Source organism: Dendrobates tinctorius, unplaced genomic scaffold, assembly GCF_039654945.1.
Source record: "Dendrobates tinctorius isolate UK_male_01 unplaced genomic scaffold, ASM3965494v1 ptg000250l, whole genome shotgun sequence".
Classification (NCBI taxonomy): domain Eukaryota; kingdom Metazoa; phylum Chordata; class Amphibia; order Anura; family Dendrobatidae; genus Dendrobates; species Dendrobates tinctorius.
Window position 1 is genome coordinate 6,694,192 of NW_027361917.1, and position 13,548 is coordinate 6,707,739.

The window sequence follows — 13,548 nt, forward strand, 5'->3', positions numbered from 1 at the left end:
TTAGGAATTTTACAAGTGCCATGCGCCTCTGGCAGAAATGTACATACAGTGGGGAAAGTAAGTATTTTATACACTGCCAAGTTTTCCTACCTACAAAGAATGGAGAGGTCTGTATTTTTTATCCTACATACACTTCAACTGTGAGAGACAGAATCTAAAAATAAAAACCAGAAAATCACATTGTATGATTTATTGATATTTAACAATTTAAGTAAGTATTTTGATACTTGTATTATCACTGCAATTTCTGCTTAAAAGGCTCATAGCCCCGGGAGGCTGGAGGTCGTGTGCAGTTGCCCACTTTGATCCCTCACTATCGCCGGCCCTGAGTGGGTGCAAAGTGTGAACCAAGCCTAACAGATGCTATTGTCGCAGAATGATCAATGTGATTCACTTCACCTGTCAGTAGTTTTACAGTAGTTTCATTGGTGATTGGCATAGAAAGAATGTATAGTCCAGTCATGTATATAAAACAATGTGAGGAACACACTCTACAAATAATATTTAATGTTACAAAATCAGTTACAAAAAAGTGCATATATGAGGACATGTTACATATACAAGGTATTATTAAAGGCATTTTCATTTTGCAAGTTAGTATCTGAGCAGAGACAATGCAGACCACCATTAACTGTCATGTTCTTGTTAGCAATATTACAACACATGGTTAGAGAAATGAATTCCTTTAGGGCCAAGAAAAAAAATATCGGCAGAGGAAAAAATAAATCTCCACTGTTAACATGAGTTGAGTTTATTTTGCCATGTACCACACTTCATTGTGGCGGTCGACAAATTCAAAAGGAGCATTGTAGCCAACGCGAACAAAGAATGAATCATCAAACTGCAGACCGAGGGTCCTCAACTCTTCTGCTAGAGCTTTAGCTTGCTTTTTATATGTAAATTCTAAGGCATAACCTCCGAAAGTCCTAAAATGAACAGAAATTTTACATAACCAACAGGCATACAAATAAATCACCCCGTCCTTCTAGAAAGCCTTGGAGGGCTGCTAACAAATAATGGGTCTGGAGAACACACTCTTTCTATATTATATGTATGTCCAGTCATTCAAATAGTTGCATATAATACTACAATTAACCAATTGTGAAAGTCTTTTAAAGCGCTTAGACATATCGCCATCTACCAAGGAAGAACTGTGCACTCTTCGGAATTTGTAATGACTTACTTGACATAAATAGAAGCTGTAGGAATAGTGTCAAGGTAAACCTCAGGGTTTGTAGGTTCTGGAGGATTCTCCACTTCATGTGGCACAAAAAAGGACATTGTGGAATTACCAGCCGGTGGTTGTTTTAATGGCATGTATATCACCACAGGTACCGTCATATTGATCTTCAGCTCTAATAAGGAAACACAGACAGGAAAAGGAGAAATTTCATTTAATAACTGAATATACACTGCTCAAAAAAATAAAGATAACACTAAAATACCACATCCTAGATTTCAATGAATGAAATATTCCATTTGCAATTCTTTATTCATTACATACTGGAATGCGTTGAGAACAAACTATCTATCTATATCTATCTATCTATTTATACAGTATAAAGCTGAGTGTATGTATGTATGTTTGTATGTATCAAGCCACGACCACTCCACATAGCCCCGTCCACTCTGCATAGCCACACTCACTCCACACGCAAAGCCCCGTATAATAAATATTTTATATATACAGTGGGGAAAAAAAGTATTTAGTCAGTCAGCAATAGTGCAAGTTCCACCACTTAAAAAGATGAGAGGCGTCTGTAATTTACATCATAGGTAGACCTCAACTATGGGAGACAAACTGAGAAAAAAAAATCCAGAAAATCACATTGTCTGTTTTTTTTTTCATTTTATTTGCATATTATGGTGGAAAATAAGTATTTGGTCAGAAACAAAATTTCATCTCAATACTTTGTGATATATCCTTTGTTGGCAATGACAGAGGTCAAACGTTTTCTGTAAGTCTTCACAAGGTTGCCACACACTGTTGTTGGTATGTTGGCCCATTCCTCCATGCAGATCTCCTCTAGAGCAGTGATGTTTTTGGCTTTTCGCTTGGCAACACGGACTTTCAACTCCCTCCAAAGGTTTTCTATAGGGTTGAGATCTGGAGACTGGCTAGGCCACTCCAGGACCTTGAAATGCTTCTTACGAAGCCACTCCTTCGTTGCCCTGGCGGTGTGCTTTGGATCATTGTCATGTTGAAAGACCCAGCCACGTTTCATCTTCAATGCCCTTGCTGATGGAAGGAGGTTTGCACTCAAAATCTCACGATACATGGCCCCATTCATTCTTTCATGTACCCAGATCAGTCGTCCTGGCCCCTTTGCAGAGAAACAGCCCCAAAGCATGATGTTTCCACCACCATTCATTACAGTAGGTATGGTGTTTGATGGATGCAACTCAGTATTCTTTTTCCTCCAAACACGACAAGTTGTGTTTCTACCAAACAGTTCCAGTTTGGTTTCATCAGACCATAGGACATTCTCCCAAAACTCCTCTGGATCATCCAAATGCTCTCTAGCAAACTTCAGACGGGCCCGGACATGTACAGGCTTAAGCAGTGGGACACGTCTGGCACTGCAGGATCTGAGTCCATGGTGGCGTAGTGTGTTACTTATGGTAGGCCTTGTTACATTGGTCCCAGCTCTCTGCAGTTCATTCACTAGGTCCCCCCGCGTGGTTCTGGGATTTTTGCTCACCGTTCTTGTGATCATTCTGACCCCACGGGGTGGGATTTTGCGTGGAGCACCAGATCGAGGGAGATTATCAGTGGTCTTGTATGTCTTCCATTTTCTAATTATTGCTCCCACAGTTGATTTATTCACTCCAAGCTGGTTGGCTATTGCAGATTCAGTCTTCCCAGCCTGGTGCAGGGCTACAATTTTGTTTCTGGTGTCCTTTGACAGCTCTTTGGTCTTCACCATAGTGGAGTTTGGAGTCAGACTGTTTGAGGGTGTGCACAGGTGTCTTTTTATACTGATAACAAGTTTAAACAGGTGCCATTACTACAGGTAATGAGTGGAGGAAAGAGGAAACTCTTAAAGAAGAAGTTACAGGTCTGTGAGAGCCAGAAATCTTGATTGCTTGTTTCTGACTAAATACTTATTTTCCACCATAATATGCAAATAAAATGAAAAAAAAACAGACAATGTGATTTTCTGGATTTTTTTTTCTCAGTTTGTCTCCCATAGTTGAGGTCTACCTATGATGTAAATTACAGACGCCTCTCATCTATTTAAGTGGTGGAACTTGCACTATTGCTGACTGACTAAATACTTTTTTTCCCCACTGTATATATATCTATATATATATTGTAAGGTAGCGCTTGTTATACATGTTGGGGACACTCGCTTTGCTGCAGAAAACCAGGTCCGGCACAGGTTTCTCAACATAAACTCAGTCCATTCGGTCTATTATGCAATATAAACCAAAGCCATATGCAACAGAGAGCTCATATTAAACAGCATAGCGTCCATGACAGAGCTTCCCTCTATTAACCCTGTGGTCACACAGGTTATACAATGTCCAGTACGCAGGCTCTCGCCTAAGCACAGTTAGCTCACCCCGTGGCCGGGTTACCTCATAGCTGCTTCATACTTCAGACGTTCATTCCCTCTCCCTGGGAACTGTCAGACACTTGCAGCCATTACTCACAGCGTCTCCACGTGCACTCAGCACGTCAGCCAGGCGAGACCTTCCATATGGACCAACCGGGTCCAAGCATTCACTCATGTGACCTACCCTGGCCACCTTATATGGTCCGTAGCCACGCCCACCAGGTCACATGGCTATGACCTCATCACAGGTCCTACAAGCATTCCTACATTCTTTACTATGGCTTTCTAGACACACCCCTGGGTGGATTTGTAGGTAGCTGGTCCTGCCCGTCTCACCAGCTACCTGGAAAGCTCTCCCTGACACAGTGTAACAGAAACTCAGCAGTACATCTGCTGACCAACACACATGTTCAAGCTTCCATCCCAAGGCCACCCACCTTGAGATACATAACTGTCATTCAGTATCCTACCACTCATCCTCTCTCCTGGGACACCCACACAGCACCCCCTAGCGGACACAGTGGGCACTACACCACAATATATATATATATATATAATAAATATCTAAAAATATCTAATCTAATATATATATATAATAAATATCTAATATATATATTTCATAGGCACATCTTCTTGACCACAACAGGTTGCACTGCTTGTGTTATCCATAGCATCCAATCACTAAGTATCTTTCATTTCAGTAGAGCTGTTTAAAAGATGAAAGCTGAGCTGTGATTGGTTGCTATGAGCAATAGTTTTCCTTGTAGACAGTTGTGGTAACTGAGGCCTATTATTCTTATCATTTCTATGGTGTTATCATCCTTCTGTAAAGTTGGACATAACACAATTTATTACCGTGCCGACACAGACCACCCTCTGACACAGACTGCAGGGGGAGCCCAGAATCAGGACCTTCTCTTTGTCTGGCATGAAGCATCTCATTAACTTAAAAATTCAAACACAGATTAAAAAAAGAAACACAAGATGGATTTCTCCAACCCAGGTATCATTTTAATTGGTGTACCAGCGCCAACCTGACAATGTCTGGTTCGCTTTAAACTTATTTATACAGTTACAACTAATGCCACTCTAAATTAGTCCTTCTTTAAAATTTCTAACTAAATGATATTGCACTCCCACAAGGTTGAAAATCTTTCTCTAAGAGAAATGCTGTATTACGCCTCAATGAGCAAGACTTGCAGAAAGAAGAAAGGTAGAAAAGACTTAAAGAAATGAGTACAGAAATGGAAGAAAGGGAGACAAGAGCTGCTTCCTCAAGTGCCACTGAAACATCTCAGCAAAGAGTAGCAAGACTTACAGACATGAAAATTGCAACTGCTTCCACCAGGACACAGGAAAAAGTTGGAAATTTGAAATACTCCGCCTTTTGCTACCACTCAGACATCAACTTTCAGGATAATCCGATAGTTAACATAGGAAAAATGGATGTGGCCTGCACACTGCAATGCCTTGAAGTGGAAAGATGAACCACCAGGTTTATGCTGTGCAAATGGCAAGGTAAAACTACTTCCTCTCCTCACCACCAGATCCCCTGAAGTCTCTGATGACAGGTACCACTGCAATATCAAACCATTTCTTGGACAACATCAGGAAGTACAACTCATGCTTCCAAATTACATAATTTGGTGCAAAAAGAGAAGTTTTTTCAACTGGATTTATGCCAACGTTTAAAGTTCAAGGACAGATTTACCACTCAATTGGTTCACTGCTTCTATTACTAGGAAAAGAACCTCAGTTTCTTCAACTCTGCTTCATTGGAAATGTAGAGGCAGAGGCTCAGCAGAGATGCTCTTTAATTCCAAACACTTGCCTTGATATTGTCACTAAGTTGCAGCAGTTCCTTCACTTAAACAATCCATATGTTCAACTTTTCAAGACTGCACTTGAATGCATGCCAAGTGAGGATTGCAAAGTTGTAATCAGAGCTGACAAAACACCACAAGGTGAGCATCAGTGGCATTTCAATGCCCCTACATTTGATGACGTAGCTATTTTGATTGTAGGTAATGAGTTTCACAGCCGTGACATTGTGCTTCAGAAAAGGAACAATAGTTTGCAGCAGGTGGCAGAAACTCACAGGTCCTATGATACACTGCAATGTCCAATTATTTTTTGGCAGGGACAGGATGGCTATCACTTTGAAATACCGCAGACAAATCCTGCAACAGGCAACCTTCAGGGAAAAAAGTCACGGCCATGGACTTCTACAGTATGCCTATAGGATTATTACAAGAGTTGGTGAGGAAAATCACATCCTCCTATGCAGACATCTCTTCCACCTATTCATCGTTGACATGTATGCAAAAATTGAGAGTGAATGTCTTCTGTATATCCAACTAAATCAAATGAAGCTCAGAGCCGAGAAATACATTCACCTTAGAGATGCTGTGGCAAATGATGTTTGTTATAACTAACTACACAGTTAGTTACTATGCCCGGGCAACGCTGGGCTCTTCAGCTAGTACAACATAAAAATCAACAATGTATATCAAAAATAATATCCCACGGAGGTATGGATTTAAAATGATACTCAATATCAAAGTGGAAAATGAAATTACAGGCTGATCCAACTTCAGTGGAACTGCCTCAAGACAAGGAAATTGTGATGAAGGGGTTAACTGCTCCTACCCCCCCCCCCCAGGGCCTGTAAGCATATTGAACAAAGCAGGATTTAGGGCTCCAATGTTGAACAGCAAGGTCTTTTAGTATGATAATGAGATAAGGCCCAAAACAGAACTTCAAAGCTTGCATAGTAGCCACGCCAGCATGGGGCAGGAAGGGGCCTGGGGGCTTCAATTAGAATATACCTGTCAGCTAGACACAGAAATACGCATCCATTGTCTCTCCCAGCCGCCCTAACTCCATCCTAGGATCATGGATTAAGAGCACATCTTTGAGTTATGGACTTATGAAAAATATCCGAGTGACCCTGAGGAAATCGCGCATCTGGCAGTGCGACTCCTGAGGCGGTGAGGGTTCTGGGACCTGAGATACATAGATTGGCCCTCTGCAGCGACCCAATGGGGCCATGTTTGCTCTCCACACGACAGGCAAAACAAACCTCATTCACTGGTACCTCTCATGTCCTGATCCGATCATGCTGTTGAAAGTTACCCCCTTTCTTAGATATTGTGAATAAGTTCTGCAGGGAGCTAAAGGGTGGAGATTATTAGCCCACCCTCTGACACAGGGGAGGAAACTAGCGTGCTTAACTAGCAGCACATGGCAGAGAGTCTCACACACTCACAGAGGAACCAGACGATGATGATCTAAGAAGGAACTGGAGACAGATCTGCCAAGGGGAGCAGCGCCCGCGCTTTGGGGTCTGTCCGGCAACTAAGATTCTTGTACCTGTGGTTTGCAGAGCTCCTGGCACCCACATGCAACCTACAATCTGGTAAATTGACCTCCAGCTTAATATCTCTAAGTCTTGTACCCTTATTGTTATATTTTACTCTGACTGCAAATCCACTGTAATTCCATTGTATAGCTTACTGTATATTTCTGTAATTATCTAGTGCGCCCTTAAGGCAATTAAACCATAAAATTAATCTTGGGCTGATGCTTTTACTCTGATTACGAATCTTAGAATACCCAGCGGGTAACAGGACATCCTCCCCGGCGGCCATTTGCTCTAGGTGTAGTTCCCTTACTGACCTGAGAGACAAAGGGGGCGCCGGAGAGCTGTGCCTGTGTAGTTACGTCACATTGGTGACGTGGGAGGAACGGGTCCTGTTTCCTCCACATTGGTGGCAGCGGTGGGATCAGAGTAATAGTGTGCGTGGGACCCCTACTCCCAGACACTAGAGACTTCCAGCAGTAACTTTCACTTCTGGGGTCTTAAGGTCAGCCCAGCACTTGATGGTCAGAGTGTAAATATAATAAGTTGTGTACGAGGTCAGGGTTGCAGCTATGTCAGTAACCAGAGGTTCCCAAGATGGCGGAAGGCACCAGGAGTAAGGCAAAGGTGGAGGCCAATGCTATGGTCTATGAGGAGGTGGTGGAGGACAATACCAATGAAGGCGAGGGGGAGCTCAGCCAGGGCTCCCCAAGGAGCCAAACCCCTGTGCTCAGTCCCGCAGTGGACTGTCCACCACCTGTCCGCCCCAGCCTGTCCAGATTGGAAGCCCTCTTCCAAGCGCCTATGGCACAGCTCAAGGCTGGTAATGACGACGCCCATGACAGTCTCCTGGTGGCGGCAGAGAAAGCAGCAGAGCGTGAGCATGCCGAATGTTTGCTGCAGGCTGCAGAACGCCGTGTGTTATGATGAGTCACCGAAGGAGGAAAAATCAAAATACCAGCTAAGTCCAGAAAAACCAGAGAGGTTGGCAGCTATCGGATTGCAGACCCCTGGACCTATCCACAACAACTAGCAGTAGCCGTGGGGGGTTCCTACAGTGCCCTAGACCCCTCGATCACAGCCGGAAAACTAGATAGCCTAAAGACAGAAAGGGGAAAAACTAAACTGCCCCAGAGCAGACCCCAAAGCACCAAAGCAATAGGCAGCCCCCAAAATATAATGACGGTGAAGCAAGATGAAAACACCAACACAGACAGAAAGATAGGTTGAGCAAACGATGGGGCCCAAGCTAACTACATAGCACAGGATAGGAAAGCTGCTGTCTGCCATCCGCAAAAACCCTATCAAAATGAGCTAACCGACTGATAGGAAAAACAGGCCCTGAAGTCGCTAGGCTTCAAAAGACTATATCAGCACTCAGGTATATTCTGAAGACAGAGCAAAAGATCAACAGATCAGAGACAAAAATGGAATTCAGCTCACCCCCGGCCGGGGATGGCAGAACTCCCAAAAAACAAGGCAAAACAAAAACAAAACTGAAGAGTACAAAGCAGAGTAGAAAAACTTAGCTTTGAGAAGCAGGAATCAGACTGGTCTCCAAGAATCCAGCAGGAAAATCACCAGCCAGGAAGACGGGCGTCGGCAGCCTTATATCCAGTCCTCAATTCCAGCCACCCAGTCATCCTCTAGCTGCCCAGGTGTTTGATAATCAGCCTCACTACCTTCCTTCACCAGAGGAGGGAGTTCATCAGACCTCAATGGTGAAGGGAAAAATGAACTCACAAGAAGCTGCGGAGCGCCGGCACCGACTGGAGATGGCTCAGCATGGGCTCCCGCTGGACGCACCAGCCCCACCGGGGACCAAGGCTTCCAAGGTCCGGGCGGAGGACTTTCCCCTGCTTGAAAAGGATGGAGACCTGGATTCCTTTCTGCTGGCCTTTGAGAGAACCTGCCTCCAACACCATCTGGTCCTGGATCAGTGGGCAAAGTACCTGACCCCCCGTTTGAGGGTAAGTCCCTGGATGTTTTGGGAAACTTACCTGCCGGGGAGGAGCAGGACTACAACAGCATCAAGCGGGCCCTGATCCAGCACTACAACCTCACCCCGGAGTCTTACCGCAGGAAATTCCGGAGCCTGCAGCGGGACTCAAAGGCCACCTGGACCGACCACATGCGGGCACTGCTGAGAGCTGCGGAGCACTGGACCTCGGGTCTAGAGCTCACCACCCGCCAGGAGGTCCAGGAACTGTTCATCACGGATCAGTTTTTGTGGAACTGCTCAGAGGACCTCCAGCAGTTCCTCCGTGATCGGAAACCAAAGGGGGCTTCTGCTACAGCCGCCCTGGCAGACGAGTATGCCAACAACAGGGCGTCCGAGCCAAAGAAGCCTGCCAGCAGCACCTGGAGGGGGGGTAAGCCCAATCCTGCCCCTGTCCCCCCAGCCCCCAGAGTGCAAGGGGTGTACCCCCCTGCTGCCCTCTCCAGTCTAGGAGCAGAACCCAGACGTTGTCATCATTGCAACCAGCCAGGACACTTTAAGGCTGCGTGTCCCCAGTGCCAGAAGGCCCCATCCCTGTACCAGAAACCGTCCACTGTTTTGTGTGTGGGACAGGGTGGTGAGAGGTCCCTGGACAATTATAAACCCGCTACCATCGGCTGCTCAGCGGTCATGGGACTGCGGGACACAGGCGCTGAACGAACCCTGGTACGTCCTGAGGTGGTGTCCCCTCAAGACTTGGTGCCTGGGAAAACCCTTTCCATCTCCGGAAATGAAGGTGTTGAACCGGCACTGCCCATCGCCAAGGTGTTTTTGGACTGGGGCGCCGGGAGGGGAATGCGGGAGGTGGGAGTAATGCCAAATATTCCTGCCAATGTGTTGCTTGGAACCGATTTGGGGTGGCTAGTGTCTCAGTATGCGGCCACTGAACCCCCAAGTCCAGCTCCCCAAGAATATCATGCCTCTACTGTGACTGCTAATGTTAATGTGTTGAATGTGCCTCCAACAGTGGAGGTGGGAGAAACGCCAAATATTCCTGCCAATGTGTTGCTTGGGACCAATTTGGGGCGGCTAGTGTAAGCCATGCACTGACACTACACACACAGGGCTCACAGTGAGGACAGGTGAGAAGACTGCAGGCGAGAGCTCAGAGGTGGAGGGAGGGGCTGCTATGGGCAGTGTAGGGCCCCTAAGTGAATCCAGCCTGCTGAGTCTAGGGCCTCTGCAGAAAGAGGAACAGGCCATAGGGGGAGGGGGCGTCCCGGGAGAGGAGCCAACAGGTAAGACCCCAGGGCAGGAGTTCCCCGCATCCGGGATGTCAGGAGGATAGGGAAGTCTGTCTGACCCGGTGACTTGGTCGGCGGCCGAGGGGAAGCAGGCGCTACCTGTGGTCTCAGCGGTCGTGGCCGCTGTTACCAGGAGTAGGAGCGTCGGAGCCCAAGGAGCCCCGCGGAGGTCCGACAGTTCCCCCCTCTCCGACCAAGTGGCTGCCGAGTCAGACAGCGGCCAGGAGACAGATCCCGGGGAGCTGACAGAGGATGTGGCAGTTTCGTCAATTCTTGCCACATCGAGTCAGGGATTTCAGGCAGCATTGGAAGCTGACGCTAGCCTGAAAGCTCTCAAGGAGCAGGCGGCACAGCCTTCCCTGGAGTCCGACCACGAGCGAATGGTCTGGGACCAGGGATGGCTGTACCGAGTAACAGTCCAGCAGGGTTCACTGGAGGCGTGGCCCAGGGACCGACAGTTAGTGGTACCCTATCCGTTCAGGGCAGAATTGTTGCGGATCACGCACGAGATTCCCATGGCCGGACACCTAGGGATCACTAAAACCAGGGCCAGGCTAGCTCAGCATTTCTACTGGCTGGGAATGAGGACCGAGGTGATTGCCTACTGCCGTTTGTGTGACACCTGTAAAAGGGTGGGGAAGGTGGGGCGGCGCCCCAAAGCCCCACTGGTAACTCTGCCCATCATCGAAGAGCCTTTCTCGAGGGTGGCTGTGGACCTCATTGGACCTCGGTCCACTCCCAGCCGCTCCGGGAAATGCTTCATACTAACGGTAGTGGATTATGCCACCCGGTAACAGGAGGCGGTAGCTTTGTCGTCCATTCGGGCTGACAAAGTGGCCACTGCCTTACTGGAGATTTTCTCCAGAGTGAGGTTTCCCCAGGAAATGCTCACAGACCGAGGGACCCAGTTCATGTCGCAGCTGATGGAGTCTCTCTGTAAGCAGATACAGGTGCAACATCTGGTAGCCAGCCCGTACCACCCACAGACCAATGGCCTGTGTGAGTGGTTCAATGGCACCTTAAAGCAGATGCTGAAGATGTTGGTCGACTCCCACGGGAGAGACTGGGAGCGGTATCTCCCACACCTGCTGTTTGCCTACCGGGAGGTCCCACAGGCCTCAACGGGGTTCTCCCCCTTTGAGCTCCTGTACGGGCGACGTGTACGGGGGCCCCTTGTTCTGGTGAAGGGAGCATGGGAAGGGGATTTGGCGACCCCCGGAGTGTCGGTCATTGAGTATGTCATGCGATTCTGGGACAGAATGATGGCATTGACACGGCTGGTGCATGACAATATGGCCCAAGCCCAGGCTGGCCAGAAGCGGTGGTACAACCAGAATGCTTGTGAGCAGACCTACCAGGTGGGTCAAAAGGTGTGGGTACTGGTCCCCGTACCTTAAAACAAGCTTCAGGCGGCCTGGGAGGGTCCATACCTCGTGCACCAGCGACTCAACGCTGTCACATATTTGGTCACCCTGGACCACGCCCATGGAAGGAGGAAGGCCTTCCACGAGAACATGATGAAGGCCCATCATGAGCGGGAGGCTTGTGCCCACCCAGTGTGCAACCTTCCCGAGGAAGGAGAGGTAGAAACCCTCCTGGATCTGCTCACCCAAGCCAAGGCAGGTGGATCCATCGAGGATTTGGGGGTTGGCCACCAGCTCTCGGAGGACCAACGGTCCCAGCTGGGGGTCACCCTACACCCCTTTCAGGAGCTGTTCAGCAGCCTGCCTGGAAGGACTGAGACAGCCGTCCATGACGTGGACACCGGCAATCACCTCCCGATCCGGCGTTCAGCATATCGGGTCTCTCTTGAGGTGCAGCAGTACATGCGCCAAGAGATAGACGAGATGCTGAAGCTGGAGGTGATCCAAGTGTCCAACAGCGCGTGGGCTTCGCCTGTAGTTCTCGTCCCTAAAAAGGACCGAACTATGCGGTTCTCCATGGACTACCGGGGGCTCAACGCTGTGACGGTCACCGATGCATACCCAATGCCGCACATCGATGACCTGCTCTATCAGCTGGCCGGGGCCAAGTACCTGACCATCATGGATCTGAGCAGGGGGTATTGGCAGATTCCCCTGACCCCTGAGGCACGGGAACGCTCTGAATTTATCAACCCATTCGGACTGTTCGAGTCCACGGTGATGCCATTCGGCATGAAGAATGCCCCTGCCACTTTTCAGAGGATGGTCAACATGCTGCTCGAGGGACTGGAAGGGTATGCAAATGCGTACCTAGATGACATCACCATCTTCAGTCCCACCTGGGAGGATCACCTAGAGCACCTGGCACAGGTGCTCGGGCGGATCCAGCGAGCAGGCTTGACCATTAAGCCGGAAAAAATGCCAGCTGGGTATGAGTGAGGTCTGTTGTGAGTTCATTTTCCGGTCCACCAGTTGTGAGTTCTCCTTCCAGGCTTTCTCTGGTGGTAACTGGAGGTAGTGAGGCTGATTTAATCAGTAGAAATCTGCCACCTGATAATGAGGATGACGATTGGACCTCAGGAATCTCAGACTGGATTTAAGACAGCCGACGCCCTATTCTGCTTCTGGTGATTCCTTCTGCTTGTCAGGTCTTGGTCTTCAGCTCTGTTCCAGTCATTTCAAACTAAGTTTTCTGCTAATGTTCACACTTGATTTTGTTGGTCTATTCAGTTTTTTGTGTGGTCAGCCAGCCCCGGCTGGGGCTGTGCTGAATTTCCACTCTTATTTATCTGTATTTGCCAATTTGCTTTTTTGTCCTTTATTAGATTGGCCTCTTTTTGCTCTGTCTCAGAATATTTCAGAGTGCTGATATAGTGGGAGAAGTCTAGTGACTTCAGGGTTAATTTTGCTACCAGAAGTGTTGGACATTATTTTTGTAGTTTTTGGGAAATTGCAGACAGTGTCTTTCCTTTCCTATTCTGTCTAGTTAGTTTGGGCCCCATCGTTTGCTCAGCCTATTTTCCTACCTGTGTTTGTGCTTTCATCTTGCTTCACCGTCAATACAAGTGTAGGGGCTGTCTTTCCTTTGGGGTCTGCTCTGGGGCAGCTAGTTTTCCCCTTTTCTTGCTTTAGACTTATGTAGTCCTCCGGCTGTGACGAAGCGTCTAGGATCATCATAGGCACCTCCACGGCTGCTGCTAGTTGTGTGGTTAAGATCAGGGATCTGCAATCTGCATAGTTCCCAACCTCTCTGGTTTTCTGTGACTTAGCTTGTTTAATCTTTTTCTAGGAGTTTCTTTGCCGATTCTCTTAATGTGACCGAGCCTACTACCATCCTAGGTGAGGGGGTAGTTCTTTCTGCCATTTCGCCCGACTTGAGACGCACCCTGGAGGAATTTCAGGAGGAGAAACCGGAGCGTTGCCCTATGGGAAAATTGTATGTTCCTGACCAGTGGAGAAA

General features: G+C 47.7%; 1 protein-coding gene across 1 annotated transcript in view; it reads right to left on the reverse strand.

Annotated features, from left to right (window-relative positions):
* Window positions 1-487: 487 nt before the first annotated feature.
* LOC141063414 (heme-binding protein 2-like) overlaps window positions 488-13,548 on the reverse strand; it is a 44,030-nt gene continuing 30,969 nt past the window's right edge. Inside the window, exons 3-4 of the mRNA XM_073557433.1 lie at window positions 1,184-1,355; window positions 488-926 (exon numbers count right to left, since the gene is read on the reverse strand). Coding sequence (XP_073413534.1) covers window positions 752-926; window positions 1,184-1,355 — 347 coding nt within the window. The 3' untranslated portion in view covers window positions 488-751. The remainder of the gene's footprint in view (window positions 927-1,183; window positions 1,356-13,548) is intronic.